Source organism: Cupressus sempervirens, chromosome 1 (assembly GCF_028749045.1).
Source record: "Cupressus sempervirens isolate cs-2001-9-10 chromosome 1, ASM2874904v1, whole genome shotgun sequence".
Classification (NCBI taxonomy): domain Eukaryota; kingdom Viridiplantae; phylum Streptophyta; class Pinopsida; order Cupressales; family Cupressaceae; genus Cupressus; species Cupressus sempervirens.
Genome location: NC_143118.1, coordinates 3375583 through 3390948, shown reverse-complemented (window position 1 = coordinate 3390948; position 15366 = coordinate 3375583). Strand labels below are relative to the sequence as shown.

Here is a 15366-nt window from a genome sequence, read left to right as displayed (position 1 = left end):
GAACCAGCAGAAGCAGTATGCAGACCAGAAGAGGACTGAGTGTAGTTTTGAGGTGGATGATATGGTTTGCCTCATGTTGCAGCCATACAGGCAATCTACTCTTAAGAAGAGTGGTGCAGAGAAACTCAAGCCACGCTATTATAGACCATTCAGGGTTATCAGGCGAATTGGTGAGGTGGCTTATGAGTTGGAGCTTCCGGCAGATAGCAGGGTGCACAACGTGTTTCATGTGTCCCGCCTCAAGAAGGCGTTGGGTCAGAATGTGGTGCCTTCCGCAGTATTACCTCCTTTAGACGATGAGGGAAAATTGATTTTAGTGCCAGAATCCATCCTGGAGAGCAGAGAAAAGCAGCTTCGCAGAAGAGTGATCAGAGAATACTTGGTTAAGTGGAAAGATCTACCTGTTGAGGATGCTACTTGGGAGGGGGAAGCTATTTTGCAGCACCCGGCGTTGAGATTGCTTGAGGCCAAGCAATTTCAGGAGGGGCGGACTGTAATGTCCCCTCTTTAGTTCGACATGACATTGATCATGGATTTTGCCTATTCCAGACTCTCGTAGGCAAATGGTGTGGAGAGAGAGTCAATTTTGCGGATCAGATGGTCATATCTTGCTCTTGAAGAAGTGTTAAGAGGTTATATTTTATTATTATGTGTTATTGGGGCTTACATGTTATAATTTTAAGTTGAGTTGCACTTTTTATTTTATAAAATTACTTTATTATAAAAAGTGCATTATAATGAGATTTTATAAAGGATGTTTCTAGAAGTTCTAGAAAAAGTGCATTATAATGAGATTTTATAAAGGATGTTTCTAGAAGTTCTAGCAACTTCTTAGAAAAGTGAATAAATAGAGGGCTGGGCCTCTCATTTTGGACATGCTTGGATTTGAGATTTCTTCTACTTCTTCCATTGTGGAGCAAATTTGTAGTCTCTTGGGTCTGCAAATTATTATTTGATCTTTGGGAACGAATCACTCCCTTGGATTGGCGACTTTGAGGGTGTGAAATATCACCTGAATTGTTGCATTTGAGGAGTTGGTAATTCAGCCATCTCATTTGGACTTCATTGAGATTCAGTTATAAGGGTTTACTTTGGTTGGAATAAGGGTTTTAGTTGTGCCCTAGCATTTGTGGATTGATTAACAGGGTTTGAAGACACAGTTGTGCATTATTTTCAGACTGCCAGTCCAGGGTTTGGACCCACGTTTTTGCTCATAACTCCTAATTGGCTTGACGGATGAATTTCATATTTTAGGGGGTTATTCAGCAACCCTAGGCGCCCAGATTTATTGCTTTTGAAGTGACAAAAAAATGCTGCAGTATTTTTATCTAGCAGCCGTACCAGGCCGTACCTGTACGGCCTTGTCAGTTGGGCAGCAGCAGCAATTTTGTGAGTCGGTTTGGGGTAGATGGTGAGGTCTTCGTGTGGCATTAATTCAGCATTCATATCCGGCAAAATTGGAGCTATTTCAGGTGCACAAATTGAAGTTTTGATTGCCAAAATATTGCATGTTATGGATTAGAACAGTCAGCACTGTCATTGCATAAATAGTTATTTCCAGTCATTAATAACTATTGTAAAAGTTTCGTCATTTGCATTCCAAATCTGAACTGGGTTATTGTTCATGTCATAACATTGCATTGTCAAGAGCTTGATGTATTAGAAGTGCATAGTTGTGACAGTCTCTCATTGTAATCAGTTCTATTTGCTGTCATAAAATCATAATTGCATTGGACTTCATATTTGAGTTTCATATTGTCATCTATCTCTTAGATTGGTAGTGTTATAATCTGGAATTGTTGTTCATACATTATTGGCATCATATATTGAGGTTTCGTTGTACAACAATTAGTAATATTGCAGCCTTATTCGGTTACATGCCAACTGTTTGACAAAATTCCTAAGTCCAGTTTGAGGGTTTTAGTGGCCTTTATAGTAAGGGTCTTTACATTATTGGCCTCGAGTCTGTTGGTTCCCAAAACTGCAGATTGTGTTGATGTTTTGGTAGCTTTAGTAGGATAAACCTGTGAGATCAGAGAAAAGTTTATGTATATATATATATAGCTTTGATTAAGTTACTAATATATTAATTGTATTAATAGACATGTCACATGAAGGGAAATGTCTCTTATCGGTTTATTCCTCATACAAATAGAGATGAGTACATTTGGAAAACACATACTAATAAGGCAATGCAATTACATTTGTAGCAGATCCTAAGAAACTCAACATGGTATCAGAGCCTAGTTTGCAAATGAAAGAAAATTAGAGAACATTTTGATATAAAGAGAGAGTGAGCACCAACGAACACATCCACTAAAAGCAAAGCAATGGCCCATGGGCATTGAACCTTTGTGGATTCGGAAAGACTTCAAGAGTATAGTTTATAAGCTTCCTTCCAATTCAGAATGATATATTGGGAATTTTATGAAGAGCATGTGAATCTTGAGTTTGAAAACTATAGGTAGTTGTAGTTAATCTACATATATAGTTTAAGAGGTTGCAGCGGCAGTGTACTTTAGAATTTTCGTGAGACGATTGAGAAGTGTGCTTTAAGGGGAGACAACCATCGCAGATGCTCATTTCTTGCCGGAAACCTTCGTGGGCTATAACAAAGGATTGTCGATCCTTGACACTGCCACCAACACTTCAGTAGACGTTTTTACAACGGGAGAAGGACATGTGAATCCAGGAAAAGCAACCAACCCGGGCCTTGTATACAACATCGCACACATCAGCATGGTGATATGAAAATTTGTACTTTGAAAAATAAAATAAAATAAAATGATGCGAGGGACGTTGACTAGCAAGGGAAACAGATCATCCAATATATTCGAATTGAGTGTGACTTCTACAAAAGCAATCATTCATGACATTTTGCACTAGCTGGGCACATTCAATCGTGGAGAGGAAGCAAGGAAGAATTCATTAGGAGATGCAGAGTGTGAGATTTCAGGTTGTGAGCATAAGGGTGTGTTCAGATCAGGGTACCCAACCTAAGCTGTTGGATATTCACTCTGGTGCATGTTTGTGTTGATGCTCTAAATAAAAACATCGATGGAATATATGTCTATGTGGCATCCGTGGGAAGAATGTATGTGGAAACATACATATGTATGTTAAGTAGGCACTAAATATGTTTTAAAATATACATTATGTTCAGATAGTGGGTGCGCCACGTGGGAAAGGAGGGCCCACGACAAAGACTCAACAATATGCATTGTCATTTAGAAATACAAGGAGGGAGCAATTTGGTATTGACTATTAAGAATATTAAAGAGAAATGAGATTTTATATCAACTTAGATATAAGTGCACTATCATTCCATTGGAGTGGACATCCTAGGAAGGATTTATCATCCTAAATATGAGTAATTGAAGTGCTTCATGAAAAGAAGCCATTTCTAGAGATACTGCTTCCAAAGGATATTTATTGAGATAAGTATTTTTTATTATTATATCATGAGTACTATATTTATTTATTTTTAAAATTTCTTATTTGTATTCCTATGTATACTATATGAGTTATTTGCCTTGATCTTTTCCTTTTAGAATGTTATTGTAGGAAAAGGGAGAATGAGATTCAAAGGGAGTCTGACATTTCATTAGAGGAAATCTTGAAAAAGAGAGAGCAGATAGAGGATATGACTAAGTCAACCTTTGGTGATCTCGAACATATCGACTTAGAGGGAGTAAACCATGTTGTGATGGCTTCTCCGGTGATCAATAAATTGTAGCAGTGAAGAGGACTGTGATTCATAAATAAACATTGTGACTATGTGATTTAATGGGCCTACCTCCTATGTACATCATGAGGAAGTGACGACTTCCAAATGATTATCACTTGTATTTGTAAAAGTTATTGAAAGGTGACGATCTTACAATAACTTAATTTTTCTATTATGATGGATGTCTTATGATGTCTATGAAGATCATGATAGATTATACCTTGCATGATGGATGTTTATATGGTAGCATTATGAGAATGCGTGTGCACATACCTTATAAACATTTTGACTATATGGTGACTGTTATGCGAATTTGATGTTCTAGAGGCCATTACATAGAGTACGTGGTGAATATCATACAACTTGATATTCTAGAGGCCATTACTCTTAGTACTTGGTGAATATCTTGCATCTCATTCTGGAGACCACTATTCAAATAGTATTTCGTGAATATCATACGTTGATATTCTGTAGACCAATACTCAAATATGATATCAAAATGGTGAATATCATATGCTGATATTTTATAGACCATTACCTTGTTGAGTACATGGCGAGTTTCAAGTTTTGATACTCTGAAGACCATTACTCAAAGTATTTGGTGAATATCATACGTTGATATTCTGTAGACCAATATTCAAATATGATATTATAGTGGTGAATAACATATGTAGATGTTATACAGACCATTACCTTATTGAATACATGGTGAATATCAAGTGTTGATATTCTAGAGAGCATTACTTAGAGTATTTGGTGATTATCATATGTTGATATTCTGAAGGCCAATACTTATGATATTAAATGTCGTACCAAATGATGAAAATCTTTTGAGATATCCTTAAAATTGTTATTTACTCTTGTGTTTATCCTCCCTAGCTAAGAGGGAGTGTTGATGTTTTGGTAGCTTTAGTAGGATAAACCTGTGAGATCAGAGAAAAGTTTATATATATATATATATATGTATGACTCTGATTAAGTTACTAATATATTAATTATATTAATAGACATGTCCCATGAAGGGACATGTCTCTTATTGGTTTATTCCTCATACAAATAGAGATGAATGCATTTGGAAAACATATACCAATAAGGCAATGCAATTACATTTGCAGCAGATCTTGAGAAACTCAATAGATTGGAATCCTACGAGCCTTGCTTGCTCGATGCTAGGATATCCAACTAGTTAAGGCCAACTTGACGGGATTGATCCTGAACAAGGTAGGTGTACCTGATCCTGAACAACACACTTAAGCCCAGGATGCTTATAGAAGATCGATTTGAAGGCAAATATATTGAAAGTTTCCCAAATGACAAGAATTATAGAAAACTTCAAACTTGTAGATTGTGAATTGAGAACAAAAATAAATGATTGTATAAATGTGATAATGTTTTAAATAAAAAATAATTATAGATTAATGCAATAAATGAATATATTAACTCTTCAAAGGAAAGATGAAAAAATTGCCAGCATATGAATCATGAATCAAGAGCAATATAAAGACCAGTGCTTAATTAAATGGGCAATCAGAGTCAATAATATAAGTTGAAACGTACAACTTTATAAAGTTAAATGTATTTAAACTATAAACAATTTCAAGAATTCAGACGTGATGGATCAATTATATAAACGCAATTCTAAACTAGTCTAGGATGCACTTTAACTCTTGAGATATGGAGAAAAACTAGACATAAATATGGAAATAATTAAATATTTCACAATATTTATATTTATCAAGTTTAAAATGCAATAATGACCTAGTCCACTTGTCCAAACATTAAAATATTTATAGAGAATAAATAAAAATATTTATGAAGGACACAACTTAATAATAATTTAAAATTCGGAAATTTAAAATAAATAATTATGCCAGGAATAAAATCACAATAAAGACACTCCTTACAGATGATCAATCTATTGTGAATTTATTTGGATCGCACACAACTCACCCAATGATTCAACCCACGGGCTTTTATCAAGAATTCGTTTCTTCGCCAATCAGAGAATATGATACATCATAAGTGCATCAGAATATATAATTTTTTTGAATATATCAATATGAATTGTCTCGTTTTTCCAATGGCCTATATTTATACACTTTGAAGGGTGTTGGTTGCCTTTCCAAACTTTGCACCTCTTCATAATTAAAAACTAACCAATATTCAATACTTAATAGGACTTTAATTATATCAAAATATAACTGATGGCCTAATGATTCTGGTGCCTTATATCCTCCATTGACATTAAATCCATGACTTTTGCATCCAATGCTTGAGCATGTATTCATCAGTTCACGATATGTGTATTTTAATTTCCTTAAAAACTTCCACGTTCACGCATATCCCTCAAGACCTGCATCCAAGATTTGTTTTCTCTATTGCTTTTCCATCACATCCACTGGCTTTTGTTTTTCACGGGTTGAGCATCATCCGGGAGAATGTCCTTGCCGCACATAGTCTAGACCTGCAGAACACATGAAGCATCATTAGATGTATATCATTAAACAATTACCAGCGGCTTTGTGAAAGATGAGTGCTGAAGTCTCCATGATAGAGAATACTGTATCGTGATCTCCCAGATTTCACTCACACTTCACTCGGATACTTCCTTGTGTCAGACTGGACCAATATATTATCGCTGTAGATGCTTGCCTAGATTATGCCCTTGTTAACATGAATGAAAGTCAACAAATGTTTCTCCATAGCCTTTCTTGATTTTGCTGGCTACCTTCTGTATGCTCTCTGTCGTCGGTAGAAATTGTGTATCGGCCGACGGGTTCCTTCGGGAAAGTTCTTTGTATCGGCCGACGGGTTCCTTCGGGAAAGTTCTTGTTATGTAGCCGACGGTGAACAGTTTGTAACGGGTATAATGTACTTAGCCGACGGATACCTTCGGGAAGGTTCGTCGGAAAGTATTTATAATCCCTTCGGGAAGCATTGTATTCATCTGATGATTACCATATCATATGAGAAAAAGCATAATGTACTGTGGGCATATGCGAATAATAATAAGAGTTCTGCTGGTTGCTGTTCATGTTCGTATTCTTTGTTTGTGTGCGCTGCTTAATTAATCCATACGGTAAACATTTGGCGCCGTTGCCCGATGGATCTGGCACGCAGGCAGGCGGCGATGAATTAAATGCCGAATCAGTTGAACAAAGACAAGAGTAAGCTAAAGGAAAAAGATGACATACGCGTTGCGCAGGAAAATTTAATTTTGACTCAGTAGATAGAGCGTCGAAGGAGGTTTCAGAAGATTTCCGACAGAAGCAAAAGTGCGGAAGGATTGTTGAAAGAGACTCGACAACGGCTTGATTTGGTGGAAGAAGCGAGGGAGGAGTTTCTGAACCTGCATACGCCACGGGAAGAGAATCTTGACGGAAGCAGATCGACTCGCACGGCTCGGAGTGCAGAAGGAGCACGAGCGTGGAGTGACCTCTTCGTCCGAGATATACTTCCGGAACGGACAGCTACGGTTGACAAACCCTCTTCTTCACCAAACAGCGCGGAAGCAGAAAACAGCGCGGGTGTTGAAAACAGCGCGGAAACAGAAAACAACGCGGACGCAGAAAACAGCTCGGGTGTGCAAAACAGCGCGGGTGTCCAGAACAGCGCGGGTAAAAAAAAAAAAAAAAAAAAAAGCACCGTACAGTTTTTGCACCGTACGGATTTCTTAAAGGCAGTACGGTTTTTTTAAAAAAGGATACCGTACGGATTTCTGACCGTACGGCTTTCTGACGGGTTTAAAGCCACCGTACGGTTTTGCATCGTACGGATTTTTCAAAGGAACACAAGTGTGAAAGGTGCCGTACGGTTTTTAAGTACGGAAGTTGGGGAATGGTACGGTTTTAAAGAGACCGTACGGATTTCCTAAAGTGAAGTACGGTTCACAAAACACCTTAATTCTCACCGTACGGACTTCTCTTGCACTGTACGGTTTATAACTTTTGTATGCACGGAAATTTCCACAATTTGTACAATTTTCAGGCAGTGCAGATTCCATCCGAAATACAGTCTGTGGTGTACGGATTTCAGGAAGAGAGGAACTGAAGGGATTTGGCATTTTTCACAGGCGGGTACTAAAAACAACCACCGTACGGACTTGAGGAGGGAAACTTTGGTACGAATTTGGGAGGTACGGCTTCTTATTTTATTTTTCTTCCAACTTCTACCTTGAGCAGATTTTTATCTCTTCCTGCGTGTACGGATGGGGATTTTCCATACATATTTTTGAAAGAACTCTTCACCGTACGGACTCATTTCTCACTGTACGGATTTGGGGAGACCATTACAAAGAGATAATGGAGTCTGCAGGTAAACGGCAGTGGAAAAAACAATTAGTGCAGGCCAAACTTGAGGAAGCCAGGAGGAGCATGGCAGGTATAGGCAAATTGAATGTGGGTTCGAGTAGCAACAAGGAGAAGCGTAAGCCGGTAGCACCTCCAGCAGCAGAAGTCACACCACAGACTATACAATTTGAGGGATTAAATGGCACAGATTGCCGGAAATGGTGGCAAGAAACCCCTGAGGACCATCCAGTTAAAGCAAGCATCAGAAAAGCGCAGGTGGAATGGGCCATTCAAATGCCTGTTTTTTGCATTCGAGATTATGAAGGGTATCTGCGTACCATGCTTGAAACATATGACAGAACCTCTTGCAGAAGCACATTTCAGTATCTGGGACGGAACTTAGTGGTATCATTCAAAGCAACAGATTTCACACGGGTTTTTGGCATTCCAGGGCAGCAGGGCAGAAAGATTCAGCCGAAAAAAATTCCAAAGGATGGGAAGCTATTTTTAATCAGGTTAGTTTGTGGGGATTTGACTGAAGCAGAACAGGCGGCATTAGCCGAGACATCCAAGGGAAGGGGTTTAAAGAAAATTGACATTCAAGAAGGGCCATGGCGGTGTTTAATGGACTTGGTTAAAAGCAGGCTTACGGGATCCTCTAGGGCATCGGATATCACATTTCCGCAAGTATCTATGATGAACGGCATAATGACTGGAAAAGTGTATAATTGGGCGTCTGTACTAGCTGAGCGGATGCATGAATTCATGACTCTCCAGCACAAGACATTCTATATGCCTCATTACGCCATTGGTCTAGTTTTGGATGCTATAGCACGGGTGATTCCATCAGAAGAGTTAGAGGCGAAGTCTGGACCATTAGCTCCAGGAGAACCTCCTATCATGCAATGGAAGCACTTGGACACAATCCCTGGGCAGAAGGGTTCAGCAGGTCAAAAGAGGCCACGGGTAGACAGGGCAGGAGATAGTGATAGTGGCCGACAGGAGACATCTTCTGAGCAAGACAGTATGGAAGAAGACGAGGGGGAGGGCGAGGATGATGAAGAGGTTCAGATCGTCACGTCTACTCCCTTGCTTTTTCCGCGTACTACAGTCCCTATGACTTCCGCATTGACACCTCGGGGTCTGCACATGGCTCCCATTCCAGGGTTTGGACAAACTCGGCAACCGATATTGATGACTGGAGGATCCCACCAGGCAGCTACACTAGCCGTACCGTGGCAACATGGGGTACGGCCTTCTCCTGTCCGACCAGGGGCAGGATTTGTGGTCGGCTTCGCCCACCTGGCCGCACCTGTGGACCGTGAGACTTCGTCAGCTCCTGAAGCTCTTCCAGTAGCACCACCCGGGGCGTCTTCCCTAAGTCAGCCAGCAGCAGTTGTTACAGTAGCACCGTCAGCAGAAACCCAGATACCCCCAGTAGAGAACGTATCAGACGGAGGAGCACAGGAGTGTCCGGATCCAGCACAGCCAGAGGTTATGGATAGAGCCAGTATTTTTCTGAGGCAGCAGTTCCAACTCGTCCCTGACAAGCGTGGCCCATCCATTCAGTCCCCCAGCTATTCTGAAGTAACACCTATTTCACAGCCCCAGTCTCAGGAGGAGGGAACGCCACATGCCGGGATTGCACCAACAGCAGCGGAGGTGGCACCAGATGTGGGCGTGACTCCCGCCGATAAGGAGGACAATAGTGACTCCGAATGGTCATTCGAGGACTTCGCCAAGGAGGATTATGGGTCGGATGAGGACAGGTGCAGGGACTACCTCAGGACCATGAAGTCTGCATTGAAGAAGGGGCATGATGTGGCCATTCAGGCTCTCACTCGACGAAGGGAGTGGCATTTGATTCGAACGTATATTCGTAGGATTTGTCCTGAACGATTTCAAACTTGTTTTGGAGATAGAGGGTGGCCGACCATTGAGACACCAGAGATGTTGGCAGACTGGGCCATTGAACCAGAGCTGGGACTGCATGACACTCCAATGATGAAGCTGGCACTTGAGATCGTGGGACTGTACAAAGAAGTTTACTATGCATGGCAGCGTGCGGAGGCGGATAGGGCTGCAGACAGTGTTGCAGCTCAGAGATCCCTAGCAGTTGAAAAAGAGGCCAGAGAAAAGTTAGCCACTGATTTTGCCGACCAGCAGGCAGCATGGGTAGCAGAGCGGGCAAAACTCTTGAAGGATATGGCTGCAGTGGTACAGGAGAAGGACGCAGCTATCCGGGATAAAGATGCAGCAGAGCATGAATTACAGTTGGCCAAGAGACAAGTTATGGATGCTGCGCTTCTCCTGAAGGAGGCCGTAGAAGTTAATTCACAGATTCAGACAGATCTGCGCCTCCGGACTGACCAGGTGTATGAGTTGCGTCGTCAACTACACTCTTCTGGGACTCCTCCTTCTCTCTAGTATTTCTTCTCTTCTTCAGTATGGATTGTCTCGTAATTTTGCTAGTCGTCAGGAGACGACTTTTCTTTTTGGGGGGGATGATGTCGTCGGTAGAAATTGTGTATCGGCCGACGGGTTCCTTCGGGAAAGTTCTTTGTATCGGCCGACGGGTTCCTTCGGGAAAGTTCTTGTTATGTAGCCGACGGTGAACAGTTTGTAACGGGTATAATGTACTTAGCCGACGGATACCTTCGGGAAGGTTCGTCGGAAAGTATTTATAATCCCTTCGGGAAGCATTGTATTCATCTGATGATTACCATATCATATGAGAAAAAGCATAATGTACTGTGGGCATATGCGAATAATAATAAGAGTTCTGCTGGTTGCTGTTCATGTTCGTATTCTTTGTTTGTGTGCGCTGCTTAATTAATCCATACGGTAAACACTCTCAAAATCTGATTATTCTTTCATTCTACAGGGGCTTCTCCATTACGATTCCTTCATGGGTGTATTTGCTTTTGTTATTCTGTGCACTTGTTGATTTCCTCTCTATACAAATACTGGAATCGGAAGAAATTAGAGTCTGCAGGTGCCATATCCATTGCTAGTTATCACTGCATATAACTGTTGCTGCTCCTGTATGTGTGTAAATTTCTCACTGGCTGATGCTAGTCATATGTTCATACAGTCTTGTGTATTCATGGCCAATAGCAGAAAAAAAATCTCTTTGTTTTAGGCTAATGGAAATGGAACAGCCCCATAGTATTTAACACCAACATAAATTCCAATAATTGCTTTTGCATCCTTTTTACTGTAAGAGTGCTCAGAAATCTTGAAGCCAATTCAGAATACTGAAGCATGTGGTCCACAAATAAGCACATTGCAGGAAGTGGAATACAAAGTCTGTTGAGAATCCTCTATAATTGTTGGATTTAAAACCATTTCCTCATAAGTTTCCTGAATTAAATTATAACACCATCAGTAGTTTGATTCAATGAAGAATATCAACTATCACATATTTTCAGAAAGTCTGCAGGTGTTTAACAGCCCATTAAATTGCTGTCAAATTAAGATATCACATGATCCAATCATCAAGGAGAACACTTAGAATCACCACGTTCTAGTCTTGGCATCATAGAAATCATATCATACCCTATCAAGACATTAATAATTGATTTCCTTATTTTATATAATCTTTGTATTTTAGTCCTGAATCATCAGTATCTGTTGTGATTCTATACGATTTTTCAAATGGTTTGGACGTCCATCGAGAAGTCTGTCTGATTTGTGCCAAGGACATGTAAAGCCACATGACCTTGAAAATAGCTTGTGCTTCATATTTGTGCAAAGTATGTTCCTCTGCGAACAGATCAGAAATATGAAAGAAAACAGAAAAAGTTCAGCTTCTCAGCAAAGGCAATCATATGTTGAAGATCAAGACCAGATTGAATATTGAGATGTCCAGTATTTAGCATGTTGGGTGAAAATTCTTGATGATGAATTGCCCAAAAATGGGCTCCATCAGATTCATCTAGACTATTGATGAAAAGCTTTGGCATAGCCAAATAATTCTCCTGAATTTGCCAATCATGTGGAGGAAACACAAGAATGTGAAAATGGACATGTAGAATTACCCTCAAAACTAAGTTTGATATGTGAGTAGGAAATTAGGAATATGAGGGCAATAATTGACTTCAACAGAATATGGTGTAAAGCTATTGAGCTTTTGCTAAAAGATATCCTGATATTTCTCCTGGCCAATGAAACCTGTTTAGGTTGCTTGGAATCTTGATAATTAAATTCTATATGATATTTGGTAAGAGTAAAGGTTTTAGTAACACAATATATCCAATAGGCCGTACAAATATTTGGGAAGTATGAGAATGATCCAATGATTGTAGTTATTAGATATTGCTATTATTTCTTGGTAAAGGGCATCTATTGGAAGAAAAAGGCTGCCAGGGACCAGTTATTGGCCTGCTTTAAGTTTGGATTTTAATTCCCAGTGAATAGTTTCAATCTTTGACTCAAGTGATGTTTTTTTTGGTTTCCAGCCATTGCAGTCATTGATACAGATTGTTGGGTTTGTATTAGTTTTTTATGGCAACTACATTCACTACACTTGGCCATATTTCGGTTGTGCTAGTTTACTGAAGGTTTGGATGCGTAAAATTGACAAATACCGGAAGTAAAGTAGTACACAGTTGGATAGAACAGCTTGGTATGAACAGATGACAGAGAGGAAGAAGTTGTGATTATAGAGCTTGATAGTAAACATCCTAATATGTCTCTTCCAATCTTCGCAAATTCTGGAATTTCGATATGCATGAGATATTCACTGATGAATATTGGTTTGGCTATTTTTGGGTTAGAACAGAGCAGTTCGGTATGATCATTCGGTATACTTGGTTAATCAGTTTAGAGTTTTGGTTTAATGATTGATAATGGTAGAGTCACTATTAGAGGATATTACATTTTCTTAGCAAGCTTTGATTTGATGTTTTGATCAAGATTTCATGCGAAGGTTGTACACATTTCATTTTCTTGTTTTGAGCTGACAAACTTAAATTTTTGAGCTTATGATTTCATATATATGATCAAGTTTTGATTGCAACGATGCATGTTGTGAATGGAAGGATCAAAGGTTATGATTGATGCATAGGTAATTGCTTGGAAATTCATTAGAATTGTTTTGGCATAGCTGATGCTACTAGTCAGTTCACCATTGGAATGCGTTACATCCCAAATTTTTGATGTTTTAAAAATAATGTCATAGCCATTGTAATGGTTAGATACTATTGATGTCATGATCTTGTGAAATGGAAGTTATGATTACTGAATTGATTCATTGAAAAATGACTGGTTAGTTGATTTCTGTTATTTTTGCAAAATGTATACTTTTATTTTAATATGAAGATTTGTAGTGGATTGCCGTTGTGACAGTTATCAGTTATTTTATTTTATTGATATTTCGATTTAAATGAAGGAACATGTTATTATTGTGGAAAAATGCATTTTGATTATAGGTTTAGACGAAGGGGGGGAAGCATTGCTAAACGGGATTCAAGGAGTGGGGCACCAATTTAGTCCATCTTCACACTATTAGGTATGGGCTCTAACTACCTTGATGAAGGATTTAATGACTAGGCAACATAGTACACCTTGGACAGTCATGAGCTACTTGGTCAACTTTATAACAAGATAAATAATAAACCTTTAATACAATGAAAGAATGATTACCTCTTTTCATTTTTGACACTATGATTGAGCTCGCCATTATAGATTTATCATATATATATATATATATATATATATATATATGATGCCATCATGATAATCTAATATCTATGAATTGCACTTTGATGCAGGAGCATCTTGGGTTCGCTTGCAATCCTGCATGTTTGAGAGGGATTTTGGTTAATGGTTATGGAGCTTGGTGAATCTTGGGAGCTCGGCATGGTCTATGGTTGTTCAGCATGGTCTTTTGCTGCTCGGCATGGTCTGGAAATTTGGTGCCTGTTGCAAGTCGTGTAACTAATTTTCTATAATGAGTTAGAGGATGAAAATTTCAGGAATTGAAGAGAGCCTAGATTTCTATCTACGGTTTGAAGCACGAGTTCTAATTCATCTGAAGCTAGGAGATATTGCAATTTTACTAAGACATCGATTTTTGGGAATTTAATTGTTGTAGGAGGCCGACTTTGGCATTTAATTTATGTATTTGTATTTAATTTGTGTTCTGGGCTGACCTGTGGCTTAGATTGGTATAAGTAGGGGTTGTGGGGAAGTCTTTAGGCATGATCATTCAGCAAGGAGAAGTAGAGGAGCTTGGAAGAGCGAATTTTGAGAAGGGCTAGTAGCCGGGGTTTGGGATTGGATCCTAAGGGATCTTGCAGAACTATTACTTGCTTTGTATTTGGCCGTAACCGGGAAGGCCTTACAGCCCGGCACATTGCATGTAATCAGTTATATTTTATGAATATATTATTATGATTTGGTATCAGATCTTGCATTATTGCTCCTTGTCCTTGCATTGTTGCTTCTTGTTATTATCTTTTTGCTGCATGGTTGTATAGCTGGGGGCTAGGACATCTCCTTTGGGGATTCTCCTGCCTTGCACTGCGTCACACTTACATGTATATATAAGTATATACATATGTGACTAGAGAGAATATAATGATAAAAATAAATTATATGTACTCTCAAAATTACATATGCATATAGATATATATAGGTAGGTATGAACCTTGACAAATTATCAAAGGCATGATGACATAATATTATATATGTGTATGTATATTTATATATAGAAACATTATATTGTGCAAAGACTATGGAGAACAATATATATATCTTTATGTTCCAACATGAGCGTTGCCACCCTTAGCAGCATATTCTTTTTTAAAATTTGAATTCAAATATTCTTGTAATTGCAAGTCGAGCACTTTTCTTGTAATCGCAGCAGGGAGACTATATTTCCATCCCCGTTGTAGGGAGAGCTCTCTCTCCCTCATGTGTTCTTTCTCTCCATTCACACGATTCTCTTAAGCTCTTCTTGTTCCCTGTTTACTTTAGAGCATATCACAGAAATTCAATACCAAGCCGTTCATGTGGCGCTGTATATCTCATAGTGGTTGTTCCGCACCAACACCTGGTCTTATATCTTCTATATCCAAGTCACGTATTTTTCCTCATGTCATTCGCATATTGAGTAATGCATTTTTGATTGGTCACGTATTTTCCATCATGTTATTCACATTGTGAGTAATGCATTTTTTATTGAAGAAAACTTCATTTTCTTTTCAAATGCAGTGTTAGCATTAAGTATTGAGCACAATTAGCATTTGAGAGGCTATAGTCTGCACCCTATTTCGCACTCTCTTTTTTTATCATTTTTTTACGTAAGCATCGACTACTATAAATTTGGGAAAGGAATGCCCAACC

The 15366-nt window shown here is 39.0% G+C and overlaps 1 protein-coding gene across 2 annotated transcripts in view; it reads left to right on the top strand.

Annotated features, from left to right (window-relative positions):
• The window catches only part of LOC149575845 (uncharacterized), a 175853-nt gene that overhangs the window by 114692 nt on the left and 45795 nt on the right, over positions 1–15366 (top strand). The window contains exon 7 of one of the 2 annotated variants that reach the window (XM_089815767.1): positions 13449–13528. The exons of the other annotated variant lie outside the window; for it this stretch is intronic. Coding sequence (XP_089671893.1) covers positions 13449–13509 — 61 coding nt within the window. The 3' untranslated portion in view covers positions 13510–13528. The remainder of the gene's footprint in view (positions 1–13448; positions 13529–15366) is intronic. 2 annotated transcript variants of the gene reach the window in all.